This window comes from Rhinolophus hipposideros (genome assembly GCF_964194185.1).
Source record: "Rhinolophus hipposideros genome assembly, chromosome: 11".
NCBI lineage: Eukaryota > Metazoa > Chordata > Mammalia > Chiroptera > Rhinolophidae > Rhinolophus > Rhinolophus hipposideros.
Genome location: NC_138057.1, coordinates 31,644,833 through 31,661,375, shown reverse-complemented (window position 1 = coordinate 31,661,375; position 16,543 = coordinate 31,644,833). Strand labels below are relative to the sequence as shown.

Sequence of the window (16,543 nt, the reverse complement as noted above, 5' to 3'; positions counted from 1 at the left end):
TATGTTGAGAACCAACAGTATGGCATGAGAAAAGGCAGAAAAGGTAAGCTGCTGAGGAGGTCAGAGGAAGTGAGAGTTTGGGGTAGGCCAACCACATACTATGTCAATGGACCAGGATAGCGAGAGATAGGGCCCTGCTGCCCATCATCTCTACTGAATAAAGAAAAATGTTCCTCTACTGAGGTAATAAAATGGGAAAATAATGTGTAAATTTTTTCATATGTACCACAAGGATGACCTTGTATATTAGTTTTTCTTATGGAATTCTGTTTCCCTGTTTACAGCACACTTTATTTAGATAACAGTATTTAATTTGAAATTCATCAGTGGAGTCTGCTGCTATACCAGGCACAAGGTATAACTAACTCCTAAATTTCCGTTTACAATGACCTTTACATTTAAAGCATTTTATCCACAGTGCCTCCCCAAATCACTCGACCAAAGACCACCAAATGCAGGAAAATCGGAAAAGGTATATGCTTTAAATGCTGCTCTACCTGAAAATATGAACCTTTAAATTACCTATAGAATTGGTGTCTTCAAAAATCTTAATGACCAATTATTTTGACATTTATAAATAGAAAGGATTATGGCCTTTGATCTGTCATATAGAGGTATACTTAGGAATCTGGAGAATGGCTATGAAGATTGGGTGGAAACATGAACTCCGTGAGTGTGAGAGGCACAATGAAAGAAGAACAGCTACACTTCAAAATAAAATAAAACTGTTTGCTTTCCCACAACATCCTGAACACAGACTACCTCTCACTTGCTGAATCAGAAACTGTGAAGCTGTAAGTGGTTTGCTTTATTGTTTAATTTTAAAAAGATCTCTCATTTTAACTGCAGTAATATTCAGGCCAGGTATTTGGAAGCATGATATTTCCTCTTGCAGTGTCCACAAGTCTGAATATTGGCTCAAAATTAGGCTTACCTTCTGGTTCCTGGTTATACTTCTGGAATTCCCTGTCTTAATTGCTCGGGCCTGAGTTGGCTGGCTTTTAAAGCACAGATCAATTCACCCTGTTTTTGGAACATCCTGAGTACTGTAAAGTAGAAAGCTGATTTCACTGTTAATTGTGTACTGAGGAATGCCTTTTAGAAATCAAAATAAAGTTAAACCAATAATGTTGAAAGAAGTGAGATGGAAACTTGTTTAATTCTTGCCTTGATGAGGAAAAAGACTGATTACTCAACTTCTCAAGAATTCCTTCACCTTACTGGACAACTTTGAGAGCTCGCAATTGATATAGCCTACTTCTATTTGCTGTCAAAGTGGGACAAATCCAGTAAGTTCTCTTTATTCCGTAACTGCATGTATGATAAAACCACACCATTTGTCACTCGTATGGAGGCTAACCAGATTTTCCATAGCCATAACCTGTTGGCATTTGTGCTTGTTATCATGGCCAGGAGAGAAGCCCCTATAGCTTGGAGGGGAAGCTCCATGGCAGTCTGTCACTAACAACAATGGAAGGATTGGAAAATGGAAGCTGAGCTAAGAGCAATGACTGACCCCAAACAGGAACAATGAGTCACTCTGCCACAGCATCTCACTTAAGGAGGATTCAGTGTATAATTATAAAACAGTTGTTGATCGATTGATTTCCCTCTTGGAATTAGCAAGCCAGAGCCATTTCTAGGAGAAATAGCTTAGGTAATATTTGACTGGTTCATAGAGGTGGAAAATTATTAGAAAGTGATATGACTTTGAAATTAAATTCTTCCCTGGTTATTTAAGGGTTTTTTTAAAAAAAAAAAAAAAAAAAAAAAAAACGTCTTCCAAATCTTTATCCTGGAAAAGGAAATAAAATCCTTCTCGACTTAATGCAGGGTTATTTTAAAAGAACAGAAAAATTCAGGATAAAGCTAAGAAACAAGTTGGCGTTGGGGTTAAAATCGGTGGGAAGAGGTTGAGCTGAAATAAAGGTTAGGAAGTCCGGGAAGACCAGTGTAGAAAATCTTAGGGACGGTATGATTTGTTCCAAAAGATACTGATGTATGTGTGCTGAGGTGGGGAGGGCGTGCTGGAAATGACCCGGGACCATTTAAGAACCCTGGGGAGTCTGATTTGGGACAAGGAGTGGGGAAGTTCGTAGGTCTCTTACCGCCCGGATCTGCAGCTCCACCACCACCTCCAGAGGCATGGTTCCCTGCGTGGGTGAAAGGACCCTGTAATGAAAAAAAATCCTTTCGTGCTGAGCCTTGAACCGATTTTCCTTAGTATAGCTCAATCCCTGGAGCAAATGACTCCAGTAGATTCCCCAGCCCTTCACCCCCTCCTACCCCCATCTGTCCCCCCCTGCCCAGGTCCCTCCCACCCGGACGGGTCTCACACAACTGGAGCTGGAGCTAAGGCTTCCAGAAGGCGGTAGCGTTGCGTTGCCATGGACACTCAAATGCTCAACCTTCCACCCTAGAATGCGAGCGAGGTCCCGGGTGCAGACGTGCGCGCCCCCAGTGCCCCACTGGGAACACTCAGTCCCGTCGTCTGCTTCCCAGGCTGTACGTTAGTGGGCGAGAATGACCCAGTACTGAGGTGGTAGCCGGATCGCGAGATGTAAGAGCCCTAGTTTCCTTTCCACCAACTCTTTCCATCACCTCTCTTTATGGTGCCAATCACTATGTTAAAATGTTTACAGTGTCCATTCTAAAAGTGGAATGTGATCATAGTCACATAATTTAAGTGCGACCCACTTTTAGTAGTTATAGGACCCCTCCCCCCAAGCCCTGGGAATTTCTGTAACATTCCAATTAATATAAAAGCCTGTCCCTAAAGGTACTCTCTTGCTTATAAAGTCTTATGTTCTCATGTTTGGTTCGGAAAACATAGCCACTGTCAAAAACAAAAATTAAACGTGTATTAATTAGAAATACATAAATAATTCTTAAAGAGACTTAAAAGATATCCAGTTTTAGCCAAAATAGAAATATATTTGTCAGTCTTTTCTGGGGTTTAGTTAACTTAAGACAAGCACTGAATTACTTTATCTCCCAAAGGGTAGTTACTACAGGTGCCAAAGCCAGGGTGGCGCTGCAAACACCCTCAGACCTGGTAGGCAGAGCAACAGTTCTTAACCCGTGGGGAAAATTTGGTTTTTTCCCCCCAATCAACATATTTAACAGATAAAAAGGAAGGGAATAGTGGCTACTTCTAGCCAATCAGAAAAATCTGGTAGGGCCAATGCTGTCTCTTAAAAAAATTTTATTGTGATGAGTCATTTATTACTAATACAGTAGTACCTCAGTTTTCAAACATCTCCGTTGATGAACATTTCAGATTACGAACACCGTAAATTTTATGGATCTACGGTACCATTAGATAGTAAAATTCATGCTAAATTTGCAGTTTTAGGAGTTGATTTTAAAGGTCTGGAACGGATTAAAGCATTTTGCATTACTTTCTGTGGGGAAACTGCTCCTCGGTTTTCGAACATTTTAGAACTCAAATGGTCTTCCGGAACGGATTATGTTTGAAAACCCAGGTACCACTGTATTTTGCATTGGATTTATGCAATTGCAAAATGCAAGTGCAGAAGGATGTGAGAATGAGGTTTTTATTTAGGTAACTGGAGTTCCTTTCCATGGAAGGGAAAAACTCAGTGTGAGGAAGGAGGGTATATTGTGTCCTTACCCAACCTTATGTACCAAGAGGTACACAAGTGGATACTTGGCTCCCTACTGTATCCAGAGCACTGATGTGTCAGCTCACAACAGCTTGCTGGCACCCAGACTCATACAGTGACATATGGGGAAAGGACCCATGTTGACCTTCACAAGTAACTCACCAACACCAAGGCTAAGATATCAAGGAGAGTGACAACCAAAACAGACTGAAAAAATAAGTGATCAGAGACATAATGGAAGGGAAGAATTGATTTATATTAAGAAGCTGCAAAGTGCTAGGCATATTGCATATGCTAATTCATTTCATGCCCACAATAACCTCTCTTTGAAGGAGATGCTATTATCCCTATTTTACAGATGCAGAATCTGAGGCCACAAAGCCTTTTGCCCACGGCCACACAGCTAAGGGAAGCAGCCACACTTGAATCCGGGTGTACCTTGCCGTATCACTGCCCCTGCAACACAGACATCCTAGAGACACAGTGTCACATCCCGTGCTCTCCCTAGCCTTAACTGGACTCTCCTTGCCTAACTGAACTCTCCTGGATATAACTGGACTCTCCTTGTTTGGCACCTAGAGGACAGCCCTCTTCTGGTTTCCCTCCAATTCTTTAGCCATTCTTTCTCTGTCTCTATTCATCCTCTTCTACCTGTCTAAGCAATGTTTCTTGGTCCTTGCCTTTCCTCACTCTATACCCTTTACCTAAGTTGTCACCCACTGCATGTGCCGATTAGCACAGGTACACTGATTTACACACCCCACCTATGGCCACTCTCTCTGACAAGGTGAAATCTCACTATTATACATAAGATACAAATATAAATTAACTAAAACTAAATAAAATTTAAAATTCAGTTCCTCACTCACACTAGTCACATTGAAAGTGCCCAATAGCCACATGTGGCTAGAGGCTACTGTATTGGGTAGTAACAGTAGAATATTTCCATCATCACAGAAACTTCTGTTGAGCAGTGTTGCTATAGGGCTAACTTCACTTAAAGGAAATATGGAGGATAGAAAAACATATTAGTGACACCACAAAGAAGCAAACAGACATATCTAGAATGTAGGACATTCTATAGGACAACTGACCCAATTAGTCTGCAACAAGTCAATGACATTGAAAAACAAAGGAAGGGGGAAGGGGAAACACTCTAGATGAAAAGATACTTAAGAGACCGGACCACCAAATGCAATATGTGGACTTTGTTGGAACCCTGATTCAAAGAAACCAACTTAAATAGAATATTTGAGACTACGAGGAAAATTTGATTATGGTTTGAATATTAGATAATACCAAGCAAGTAATTTTGATAGGTATGACCATATCCTTGTGTTTATGTAAGGCAAATAACAATACTGTTTAGAAATACACATTAAGGTATATAGTAGAAATGATCTAATATCTAAGGTGTTTTTTTCAAATACTCCAGAAAATGAATAAAAGGAATGGATAAAGCAAATGTAGCAAAATCTTCATAATTGTTGATCTGGATGATGGATATATGGGGTTTACTATAATTCTATACGTTTGTGTATTTAAAAATATTCATAATAACAACTTAAAAATGTTTAACACATACTTAAGTCATAAGAGTAATCATATCTTTATGGGGACCTCCTTCTGTCCCATAATAGCCCATCAAGAGGATTCCTGGTGGCATCACTACGAAATTCCCTTCAATAGAAGTCTTACATACATTTAAAGAGAAAAATATGGTGGATCTATTCACCTGAAATGCTGATGACGTAAGAAAATTATTATGGTTCATAATACTTTACAAGTAATTCAGAGGGAAACCCACTTAAGGAAAAAAGAAGAACTGTATTACAAGAATAGTGGTCTCGCTGCATGAATGTCCAAATAGGAGCTGGCAATTTGAGTAGTGTTTCTTTAAGTATATATACTTCTCGAGAATTTTCCCTAAGTAGCAGGAATGCTTCCAAGGAAGGAATTAAATTGCTACTGAACAGCTTTTAACGATCTTTAAGTCATTTGGGATCTGGGCCCACACATGAAATGTATTTCACAAACTTTATTAGAGTGCATGAGTCAAACTCATATGTTACTTTGACTTCTGCTTTGACTCACTGAGATTTGCAGGCTCCATACTTACTTAACAATACCACACAAACCCTTCCACAAGGGCTGCCCTTGGGCATTCTGGACTATATAGTCCATGTATTTCCATTTTAAGGTAATTTCTATTCAGGAAAAACTAATTTGCTCCTTTAAGTTTCAGCTGGTTAGTTCTATGTCCATGGGAGTACTAGGCTAATTGTGACCCAAAGCAATTTCCAAGGAATTACATTTATGCAATATAAGAAAGTAGAAAATAGTATGATTTAGTTCCAAGACTTGTAAAAAGTGTCCACTGTGCCTGCGCACAGGATTTAGCAATAGCTAAAGTCAGCGATAGCTAAGATGAGGCTACTTCTGATATTATTAATATTCACCTTTTCTTCTCATACCAAAATATACCTATTTCCATCCTGGTTTTACCCTCTTCTGTCTGTATTTAATCGTGCACCTTTCCTTTTATCCTTGTTTCCATGCATTAGTTCCCTATTTATCTATTCGGTATGTATTTATTGAGTACCTACTATGTGCAAGGTACCGTTCTGGACAATGGAGGTATTCAAGGGTGAACAAGAAACAATCTATGCTCTTGTAGACCTTACATTCTAGTGCAGGAAGAAATACAATAAATAAGTGAACATAAATAATAATAGTATGGCAAATGCTAGGAAGGAAATATCCAGGGGGTGAGATAGGTTACAGGTTGGAGAAGGAATAAGAACCTAATCTAGATCCAATGGGCAGGTCAGCCTCTCTAATGGTATAACATTTGATCTAAGATCTAAAAAGAAAAGCATGACCACTAGCACGACTTTTAAAAGAACTAAGAGAAGAGAGAGTCAGACAAAGGGAGTAACGAATGTAAAGAGCCTGGGTCAGGAAAGAAATTGGTATGTTTGAGGAACTGAAAGGAGACCAATGAGCATACTAAGAGAGACCTGGGAAAGCAGTAGAGGAGGTTGAGACTAGGTATCACAAGAACTTAAACAGTTATAGCAGACGATGTGATTTGAGTACCTAATACCTCAATAAGGTCTTCTTCTTTGCTAATAGAACCCCACTTTTGCTTGGATGGCAATGCATCTAGATCCAGGGAATGAATCATAATTATCTAAGCCTGTTCTGGCCAATGATAGATACGGTAATATCACTGGAAGTTTCTGAGAAATATTTTAAAGTAATTTAAAGTAACTTGTATCTGAAGTTTAATGTAATAGACGTCACTTTAATGAAAGTTACTAGTGAATAAAACTGGTTTTGCCTCCTCTCCTTTGTGCTTTAGCTGCTGTCCTATTTTCTTCTGTGGCTTTCACTCATAAACTCAAAAGGCTTAGGCACAGTGCTTTTCAACTTTTATTTGTGATTAATTATTAAGGTATAACATATATTCATTGGAAAATATTCAAACAGCATAATACAGGAAAGGTAAGAATGGAAAGTAAAGATGCTCAGAAACTTGCCTCATAGCCTTACCCACCAGGGGTAATCATTAACATTTCTTGTCTACTCTCCAGGAGGTTTCTATATACATGTGCATACACGTGTATAGCTAAGTGTACACACACACACTTGTTTTTACCCAAATTGGATCATTCTCTTTCTCCATAAATATGCACACACACAAAATTAATTTTGCAACTTTTTTTTTAACTCAACACATTTTGGAGATATTTCTATATCAGTACATTTATATCTATTTTACTCTTTTTAAAGACTGATTAACATCCCACTGTATTCATAAACCATAATTTATTTAAGTTCCTCTATTGACGGGAAATTAGTTTCATTTTTTTTTGTTGGTTTTTTGCCACAAAAAAAATGCTGCAGTAAACATCTTTGTTGATAAATCATTGCATTAATGGTGCAAAAATAACTGCGGGATAATTTTCCTGGTAGTGAAACTGCTGAATCAAAGCCCCTGTTTCTCTGATACTCAAAGTGCCCCTCCCAAAAAGTTACACAAACGACATTTTCTCTAACCGCATTTCCTCACATGTTGTCAACACTCAGTATTGAACGACCTCAAAAGTCTGCCAATCTAGTAAGACTGAAAAAAACGGCGTCTTGTTTTTAGGACTCTTTGAAGACAGCAATACCTGATTGTCAAACGCGCACGTTTTGAAGTCAGACTCCCTTGGCTAATCATGGTTCTTCCCCTTAGTACGTATGACCTTGGCATGTTGGGTCTATTTCTTCTTCTACAAGGGGGGACAGAGAACAAATATTTAGGATACAGCGAGACATGTAGAACTATAGGAAGCCCTCCCTGTACGTTCGCTATTGGTACTCGTCTTAATTTTTTACATTGGTGCTTGGTCCAATTCTTCATCTTTGGCCTCCTCCTCTTAGCCAAGTGCTGTAGTATTCTTGTGGCTTGTAACTCGAAATGATAGGGAAATTGGCTTTGCTTTTCAAAATTCTCCCTTCTTCTCTCCCAACCCCGCTTCAGAAATACTGGCTTCCAGTATCAAGGCACAGCAATGAGCTGCAGTTTTTAAACAAGAGGACAACCCTTGGTCCCAGCATCACCCGGTATCCAGGACCCACTATTTACAGCGTAGGGGACACCAGACAACAAGTATTGAATACCACACGACCCGTAGTGCCGTTAGGGTGAGTCGGCAGCGTCGAACGCCTTCGGAGAACGGAGTTTTAAAGGACTTCCCCACCCAGCCGCTACACGGAGGCCCCGGGACACAACTCACAAGCCCCCGCCCTCCGAGCCGGAAGTGACGTCCGAAGTGGAGTCCGTCTTTTTCCGCCGTCCGCCGGTGGCGCGGCCCAGGCTGGTGAGGAGCGTGCGTCGGCGTCGCGGCCAGCGGAGGAATTCTGGGTAACGGCCCCGGCCCGCTGGGGCGGCTGGCTCCGCGCAGCTGGATTCACTGACGCCAAGTCTGTTGGCAGTGGGGGTCATAGAGCCTGGGGCAGCCGGACATGGAGCAGCCATGGCCGCCGCCAGGACCTTGGAACCTCCCTCGGACAGAGGGTGAGGCAGAGGAAGAGAATGACTTGGACGTGTCCCCCAGTTCTCCCCGCTGCCCACAACTGCCGGGCGGCGGCGCCCAGGTGAGAGGGGGCCCGCTTTCTGCTGGGGGAAGGCGAAATGCCGCTGCCAGGCCCCTAGAGTCCGGTCTCCGCGACCCTCTTCCGTGCCCTGCTCTGAGCCTCCCCTTCAGCCGTGGGGCTCGGGGGCCTGATGCCGTCCTACCGCTATTGTAGCATCTTCAGAGGACTTCGAAGAGAGGCTGGCCGTGTGTTCCCCACCTCCACCTCGGCGCACACCTTTTCACCGGGGCCAGTGCCATCTCGCCCTTGGAAGACGCTTCCCCACCCCCATCCTGACACATTGGGGGCGGCTCGTGCTGTGACCGTTGACCCTTTGTCCTCCCGTGCGCGCTTGTATCCGAGCGTTTCGTTCTGTGGAAGACCCTGAGACCTGTGCATGGTTGGGAGGAGCCGTGGATGGTTGTATCTCAACATTCACGGCGCTCCTGCCTTAAAAAAAGATTTCTCATCCGGTTTCGCTGACGTTTGACATCGAAGCAAATTCTTGAAACCACGCTTTTGATGCCGGCGTGAATCTCTCCCCTTCGTGTGACCCTTTTCACCCCTGACGGTTGTTTTAGTTTTGCTTCACTTCATCCTCCAGCGCAAACGTCTACCCACACGTTTGCCTGTTCCCTCAGACTCCTTCCCAAGATCGTGGTTTTCACACCAGCATTCATTCCTCTGAAACGTATCTACATGTGTTACATCGTTTAGGGATTTTTCGGGTCCTACCTTAGGGGATGGCTTCTGTCCCGGTTATTTTCGCCTTGTCCTGGTTATTCTCCTAACCTGCGTGTGTTGGGAAGTACATTTCAGGATCGCAGACTAAACCCCAATACGTTAGATGAAACTGATGATGAGTGTCTGCTTTCTAGGTTTCGTGCGAAATGGGGTTCCTAAGAGCTTAACTGAATGAATACAGCCTTTCTCTAAACTCGTCTTGCTGGCTGTTAATGAAAAGCAGCGATTTAAATCACTTGCCAGTAAGGGTAGGGTCGTCGATTGAATGCCCAGCTCGTGGGGGTTGGCTTCACCCAGAAAAATGCTGTTTCATAACCACAGACTGTACTTTGGCCAGCCAGTCGCTGGGAAAGTGCAAGACAGTGTTTAGGAGGACAGAGTGGGAGTTGATATGTCAGTAGTCACCCACTAATAATGGATCACTAGTGTCATCTTTATATACAAAACATGTTGTATAACCACATAATGACTGTGTTGCAGAGAGAGAATGAACAGCAGCTGCCATTGTTATTTTGAAGGCATATGGCGAGGATAGAAGAATTTCAGTGCATTGTGGTTGAATTACAAAAATAACCTAAGAAACTCAATTTTAAAAATATCTGTATTAATTTTTACTTGTACACTTGGGATTATAAGCTTATTTAGCTGAAAGGAATTTTAGAAGTGAAGAGACTTATCGCCTTCATTAAAAGTGATTTCCCTGACACGATAAGCTAGTGAGTGGCAAAGTTGAAATTAGATCCCTAGTTTTGGCTCCTAGTACAGTGTTTTTTCCAACGTACTGCACTGTCCATCCTGTGATGTAACGTAAACCCTTATTTGGCCGAAACTACTTTTGAATAATGTTAAAATTTGTGATTTCTAATCCTAAATCCATTCATATGTTTATAACCTACTTATTTGTCTTACTCGCTTTAGGACTTAAGTTTTGGATTGAAATATTTGGAAATAATCAAATGCTTAATTTAATTCATAAACATTTTATAATCTTTATAAAAGCAGCTTTGGTTTAATTTTACCAAATATGTGGACTCTAGACATCTTAATGTCATATGTAATGTATAGATCTGAGATCCAATTAACGTAAAGGCAGTATGGAATTTAGAAATCAGTTTGAAAGCGTTTTTGTGTGTGTGTGTGTGTGTGTGTGTGTTTAATGTAAGGTTACATTAGTAGATCTTAATGCTAACAGTTCCTTTTTCAAATTTATATTCATTAAATTGATGTTTAATATCCCTTTGAAACTTCAATATATTCACAGATAAAATATGACTTTATTTAATCATCTCAATACATGTTGGATAGTTTGTTCAAATGGCCAAATGTTGTCTGTGGAGAAGAATTTAAACAAATTATTTTCAGAATTTGGAGATAAGATTTCTGTGTTTGATTTGAGAAATGATTTGAGAATTTGCTCCCACATAATTCGAAAATGCAAGATCCATTTGTCCATATCTCTTTTCTTAGTATATCTTTGTCTTTTCTTACAATATAAATATTATAGCTTCATTTTTCTCCTTTTCCTGGCCCCTTAAGCATAGCTAGTCTACACTTATTCTGGATTCTAAGTTAGCCTAAAAACAATAAATGCTTTACATGGTTAGTTAGGGCCATGTGGTGCTTGGGCTCCAAACCTGCTAAATGAGTAACTAAAACATCTGAGTAACAACAATGGCCACATTTGCCCCAGTAGAAATCTAAGTTTCCCTGCAGAAGGCTTAGGTGAGAAGTATGGATGGGCCTTGCATGCTAGTTGGCTCAGAGTTCTTTACCACTATTAGTCTGTTCCATGATGTAGAGAGGCATTTATTCATCTAAGATTTATTGAATTCTAGCCCCAAAGAAGCTGAGTGTTGAGTAAGCACATAGCACAATATTGTATGACAACACCACTATAGAAGTATGCATATCTTGGGTGGAGAGGGAAGGGATAAGGGAAAATTTAAGGATGTGATGTCAGAATCTAGAAGGAAGATAGGAGTTTAATGTGGAGGATGTGGCTGGGGAGGGGTTCCACATTGAAGGGGTGGATGGAGAGAATAAGCAAACAAGTGGAAGAGAAACTAGATCTGAATCCAGAGAGATAATAGGGAGTGAGATCATGAGGGACAATGCCATGTCACAGAGTTTGCACTTCATCCCAAGAGTCTAAGAATGAGTAAAATTATCAGATTTGTTTTTTGGAGAGATCAAGTCTAGCAGAGTAGAGAATGTCTTGAGATCAGAAAGGTTTATTTATGTAATTAAGGTATGAAATTCTAAAAGTTTGAATAGTGATGCAGATAAGGGAACGGACTGGGGTAAAATTATTCTGAAGACTTAGTTTGAAATTGATCTGCATTTTGGATAAGAAATCAAAAGAATGTGCCGTCAGCTTTTGTTTTATAGAGCTGGGGATATAAGACACCCATCACAGTGCCTTACATTTAGTGGTTCAGTAGATGTTAAACTAATTACTGTTGCTTCTGAGTGGAACAGAATCACCAGGGTGGACCACTTGGCTTTTTTTAAAAAAGTAACTTCACCTATTTTGGCTGGGATTAAGTTAAAAGGTATCTATTTGATATAGTCAGTTATAAATAGAAATTGCCAAAAGAACTTCTTAGATCACCAAGGATTGGGATGATACAGAAAGAAAATAGAAACCAAGAAATGATTACTTTTAAATAAAAGGTTCTTTGCAGTGAAGAACTTGCTGAACAAAACTCTAAAGGTCTGGATTTCAGCATGTTGCGAGATAAGGCGATGAACTAGAGTTAAGCTTTTGTTCTTATTCTGCTATGTCAGGGTTATGAAAACTATAAATGAAATGTTTGTTGAACACAAACTATATGCAGGACACTGCTGTTGCCAGGCTTTCTGATGCTATTGTTGGGGGAGGGGCACAGATTAACAAAGTAGTTTAGAGTCCAGTTAATGAAACAAGTCCTACAATATAAAAATGTAACTACATATACTGAAGGCAGGATACTATGCCAAAAACATTGTACAGAAATCCGTGACTAAAAGAAAATAGAACTGTGCTGCGTAAACATACCTGTCGCTTCTTCATTTCTTGCAAATACTATTTTTCATCCAGATGTATAACCCTGGAATTGAAATGGCTTGCCAAAAGCAGAAAGAGTTTGTCAAGAGCTCTGTGGCGTGCAAATGGAATCTCGCTGAAGCTCAACAGAAACTTGGTAGCTTAGCACTGCATAACTCTGAGTCCTTGGATCAGGAACATGCCAAAGCACAAACAGCAGTATCAGAACTGAGGCAACGGGAGGAAGAATGGCGGCAGAAGGAAGAGGCTCTAGTACAAAGAGAGAGAATGTGTCTGTGGAACGTGGATGCCATTAGCAAGGATGTTTTTAATAAGGTATGACCTTTTATTGCACCACAATGAAAGAATAAACTAAAGTGTTTATGCAAACCAGTTGTGCATATTTGACAGCAAAGCAACAGAATCTGTAAACAGTATTCATTTTGGATGGTTTATTAAAAGCGTTTATTGCAGAAACCTATATCCCCAATAGTGTTTAATGTGCGTAGTCCTTAATACAAATGTAATGGCTGCAGCATAGCACACTGAATGTTAAGTGTGGGCTCTGAAATCGGACTGCCTCAAATCTCAGCTTTGTCACAATGCTGGGCCAGTCACTTCACATCTCTAAGCCTCAGCTTTCTCAACTATATGGGATGGGTATGAAGACGAAATAATAACGAAGCATGGGGCATGGCACATGGTAAAGCTCAGACGTTATGAGCACTTTCCGATGTTGCTGTGCTGTCAGCTGGCGATCAGTTTTGTAACACAAATGTGTAGTTACTGGATTTACTAAATAAAGTCTTTTGTTGTTATTTACCAGTATGTAGTTAGGAAACCTCAAGTAGTAGTATGGATTTAGTATTATAAGCTTTACTAGTGAAAGGACTAGTACAGTGCTTACGCCGAGTTTATTAAGAGCAGTTTTCTGTTTCTCACTGGATTATACAGGCCTTATTCTTTGACTTTTCTATCTGAAGTAAATATGCGCAATGAAATTCAGTCATTTTCAACTAATTTGTAAAATGGGACTTCTTTCTATTTTTGTACTAAACTTAACATCAAGCTTCAAGGATAGATTACTCATTCTTCTCTAAGTCCACATTCACTTTCTCTTTAACCATCATTATTCTCTAGCCTTCTCAGTCTATAGCTGCTTGTTTCTGTTCTGGCTTCCATTCTCAACCTACCCTCTTAAGCACTACACTCTTCACTTCTTTCCCCAGTCCAGCTCTAGTTCTGCTACAGTAAGTAATACACGTAGGTAAATGTATAACACCGCTAGCGCTATTAGTACTTTATTCTTTAATCAAGAAAAACTGTAACAGTACAATATGCTTATTGTGAAAAAGAAAAAAATATATAAGTATGCATTATAGAATTGGAAGGCTTTCTTCACTATCAGTTCTATTTCCCAGAGATAACCACTGTTACAGTGAGTCCTATTTTTCTAGATTATTTTTCTGTGCTTGTACCAGTTTATATATTTTTCCTCCCTCACAACAGGATCATTCTTTGTCTGAATGATTCACTGTGTCAGTATATGTTGTTCAAAGGGGTGTATCGTAAGTTGTCATTTTATTTCTGGTTTGTATTTATACCCAAAAACTATTCCAAATTTTTTTTTCTTTCAGAGGGAATGATCAAAACAGTGTTTCTTTGTTTTATAAGTTAATGTCTCTTAACATAGTGGTCACAAAGAATATATTTTCATTTGTCTCTGCTTTTAATTGTGTGTTTTTTAAACTTAGGTTCTAACAAGGCCTACATTTATACCACAAATTAATTAGGACTATCTTTATGTTCCAGTCATTTGCTCAAAATCGTACATTGCTTTTGTCTGGGAGCTTGAGACTTGAGAGGACTGGTCTAGATCTGCGCTGTCCAGCTTGGTAGCCACTAGCCACATGTGCCACTGAGCTTGAAATGTGGCTAGTCCGAATTGAGATGTGCTGTAAGTGTAAAACACACACCAGGTTCCGAAGACTTAGTACCCAAACAAAAAAGTAAAATATTTCATTAATAATTGTTTGTATTGCTTACGTGTCGAATGATAATATGTTGGATATGTTGGGTTAAATACATATGTTATGAATTTATCTGTTTCTTTTTGCTTTTTATTGTGGCTAATAGACAATGTTAAAACACATCTGTGACTTGGATTATATTTCTACTGGACAGTGCTGGTCTAGATAGCAAAATATATAAAGGAAAAAAATGCTTTTATTTTGCAATATATAAACTTTGATGTGCTTCCTGGTTATAAACGGGCAGAGAGCTGGTTTGCAATTTTCATTTTTGGCAGTGATGATCTCAAGGTTTAAATGTGATCACAGAATGTTCTGAGAAACTGTTCTGCCAGTTTTTCTGGCCAAATACAAACTTCATCGTGGTCTGTTTTATGACTTATTTAATTGAAAATAAGTGCTTCCTTAATAGAACTTTGTACTGGATTTCAGAATCAAACTGTTTGGCCTTTCCTAAGAAAAAAGTCTACAACCAAGGTCTATTTTAGGTTTATGTCTTATCAAAGAATTTATAGTAAACGTACTTTATTCTCTATGTGCTTTGAATTTCTGAGTTTATTTCCATCAAGAACTCCAAAGATTAGGCTAAAGTTGCAAATATTTAATGAAAATGAATAATGAAAAACATAAATTATGCATGTAAAGGATCTTTCTATACCTACCTTTGATAGGGAAATTTAGTTTAATAAAAAAGTTAATTCATTTGTTTTCCTGTATAATTTCTAAAATAATTCTATAATTTTCCATGTATCTATCATTTTTATACAAAAATAATGAAACGCCAGTACAAGTAAATGTTAATTGTTTAATAGAATTTAACAGATAAATTTAACGATATAATATCAGTATAATACTATACCACCTTTTTATAGTGTCTATAGGAAGGATTGCTAGACATTCAGTCTCTGACAAAGAAGAGTCATTTAGAGTATGAAATCTAATTTTAACTCAGTTTTTTTCTTAGAGTTTTATTAATCAAGATAAAAGAAACGAAACAGAAGATGAAAATAAATCAGAATCATTTATGCAAAAATATGAGCAAAAAATAAGACATTTTGGTAAGTCTACTATTTTGAGTTTCCTTCTTTTGTAACGTTCGATATTATAAATATGTGTACAAAAAGTGGATTTATAAAATGGGGACCAAAAAGAAGATAAGTGACAAACTCTAGTTGTATAACGACTTCTGGCACAGTTCTATAGCTCTTGTTTTAGACTTGGTGGGGAGGTCATAAAAAAATGGATTGACAGAGTAAACCAAATTGTGAAGAGAAGCAAATGTATGTAATTTATTATTATATAGTACTACCCTCTAAGACATGGTCTTTATTTACTCCATAGCCTCTTTCTATTTCTTGTCTAGTCTTTGCTTTTTTCTCTTTCCCCCTTTGATTCCTTGTTTTGGTATATGTGGTTATATGGTTGTAGGATTTGCATTCATTTTTTTCCCCAGGTTTTGGATATGATGCTATATAATTCATGCAGATCCTTGAACTATTATTCAGATAAATACAATAATAGGAGTATGTATACAAAAGACTGAAAAATAGGTTATAGGGGAAAAGTGGTGAGATAGGGATTGATGTAAGTGAAGGCTTCCCAGAAGAGGTAACATCTGAACTAGATTGTGAGGAACCCATAAGAGTTTTCCATGTGAATAAGGAGGCAAAGCAACAGCACGTGCAAAGGCAGAGTTGGAAAACAGCATGCTGTGCTCTAAGATTTATAAGCAGGGTGATCCTGCTGGAGTGAAAATGCAATGGGAAGTGTTAGGAGTTAAGGTTCAAGGCATATTTTCTTGATCCCAAGTAATATGTTAATTTAGTAAACATAGTTTTTATTTGTAATATGTTAGGCTTTTTAAATGACATTTTGAGATCTTTTTCCTATTGATAGTTCCTCCACAAAGCCTTTAGAATTTCATTCATCCTTCAGTTACGTCAAGACAATGGAAGCTGCTTTAGATTTTTCCCCTTTTGTTATGCAGTTTA

At 39.0% G+C, this 16,543-nt stretch overlaps 2 protein-coding genes across 3 annotated transcripts in view; one reads left to right on the top strand and one right to left on the bottom strand.

Annotated features, from left to right (window-relative positions):
• Positions 1-9,048, bottom strand: part of SPATA6L (spermatogenesis associated 6 like) — a 59,524-nt gene extending 50,476 nt beyond the window's left edge. Inside the window, exons 1-3 of one of the 2 annotated variants that reach the window (XM_081067166.1) lie at positions 8,414-9,048; positions 7,805-7,906; positions 2,109-2,172 (exon numbers count right to left, since the gene is read on the bottom strand). In XM_081067166.1, the coding sequence (XP_080923292.1) occupies positions 2,109-2,172; positions 7,805-7,906; positions 8,414-8,655 (408 nt within the window). In that variant the 5' untranslated portion in view covers positions 8,656-9,048. Of the gene's footprint in view, positions 1-2,108; positions 2,173-7,804; positions 7,907-8,297 lie in introns of both variants that reach the window. The other variant, XM_081067167.1, reaches the window with a different exon arrangement.
• The window catches only part of CDC37L1 (cell division cycle 37 like 1, HSP90 cochaperone), a 23,933-nt gene continuing 15,829 nt past the window's right edge, over positions 8,440-16,543 (top strand). Inside the window, exons 1-3 of the mRNA XM_081067173.1 lie at positions 8,440-8,774; positions 12,577-12,858; positions 15,517-15,610. Coding sequence (XP_080923299.1) covers positions 8,643-8,774; positions 12,577-12,858; positions 15,517-15,610 — 508 coding nt within the window. The 5' untranslated portion in view covers positions 8,440-8,642. The remainder of the gene's footprint in view (positions 8,775-12,576; positions 12,859-15,516; positions 15,611-16,543) is intronic.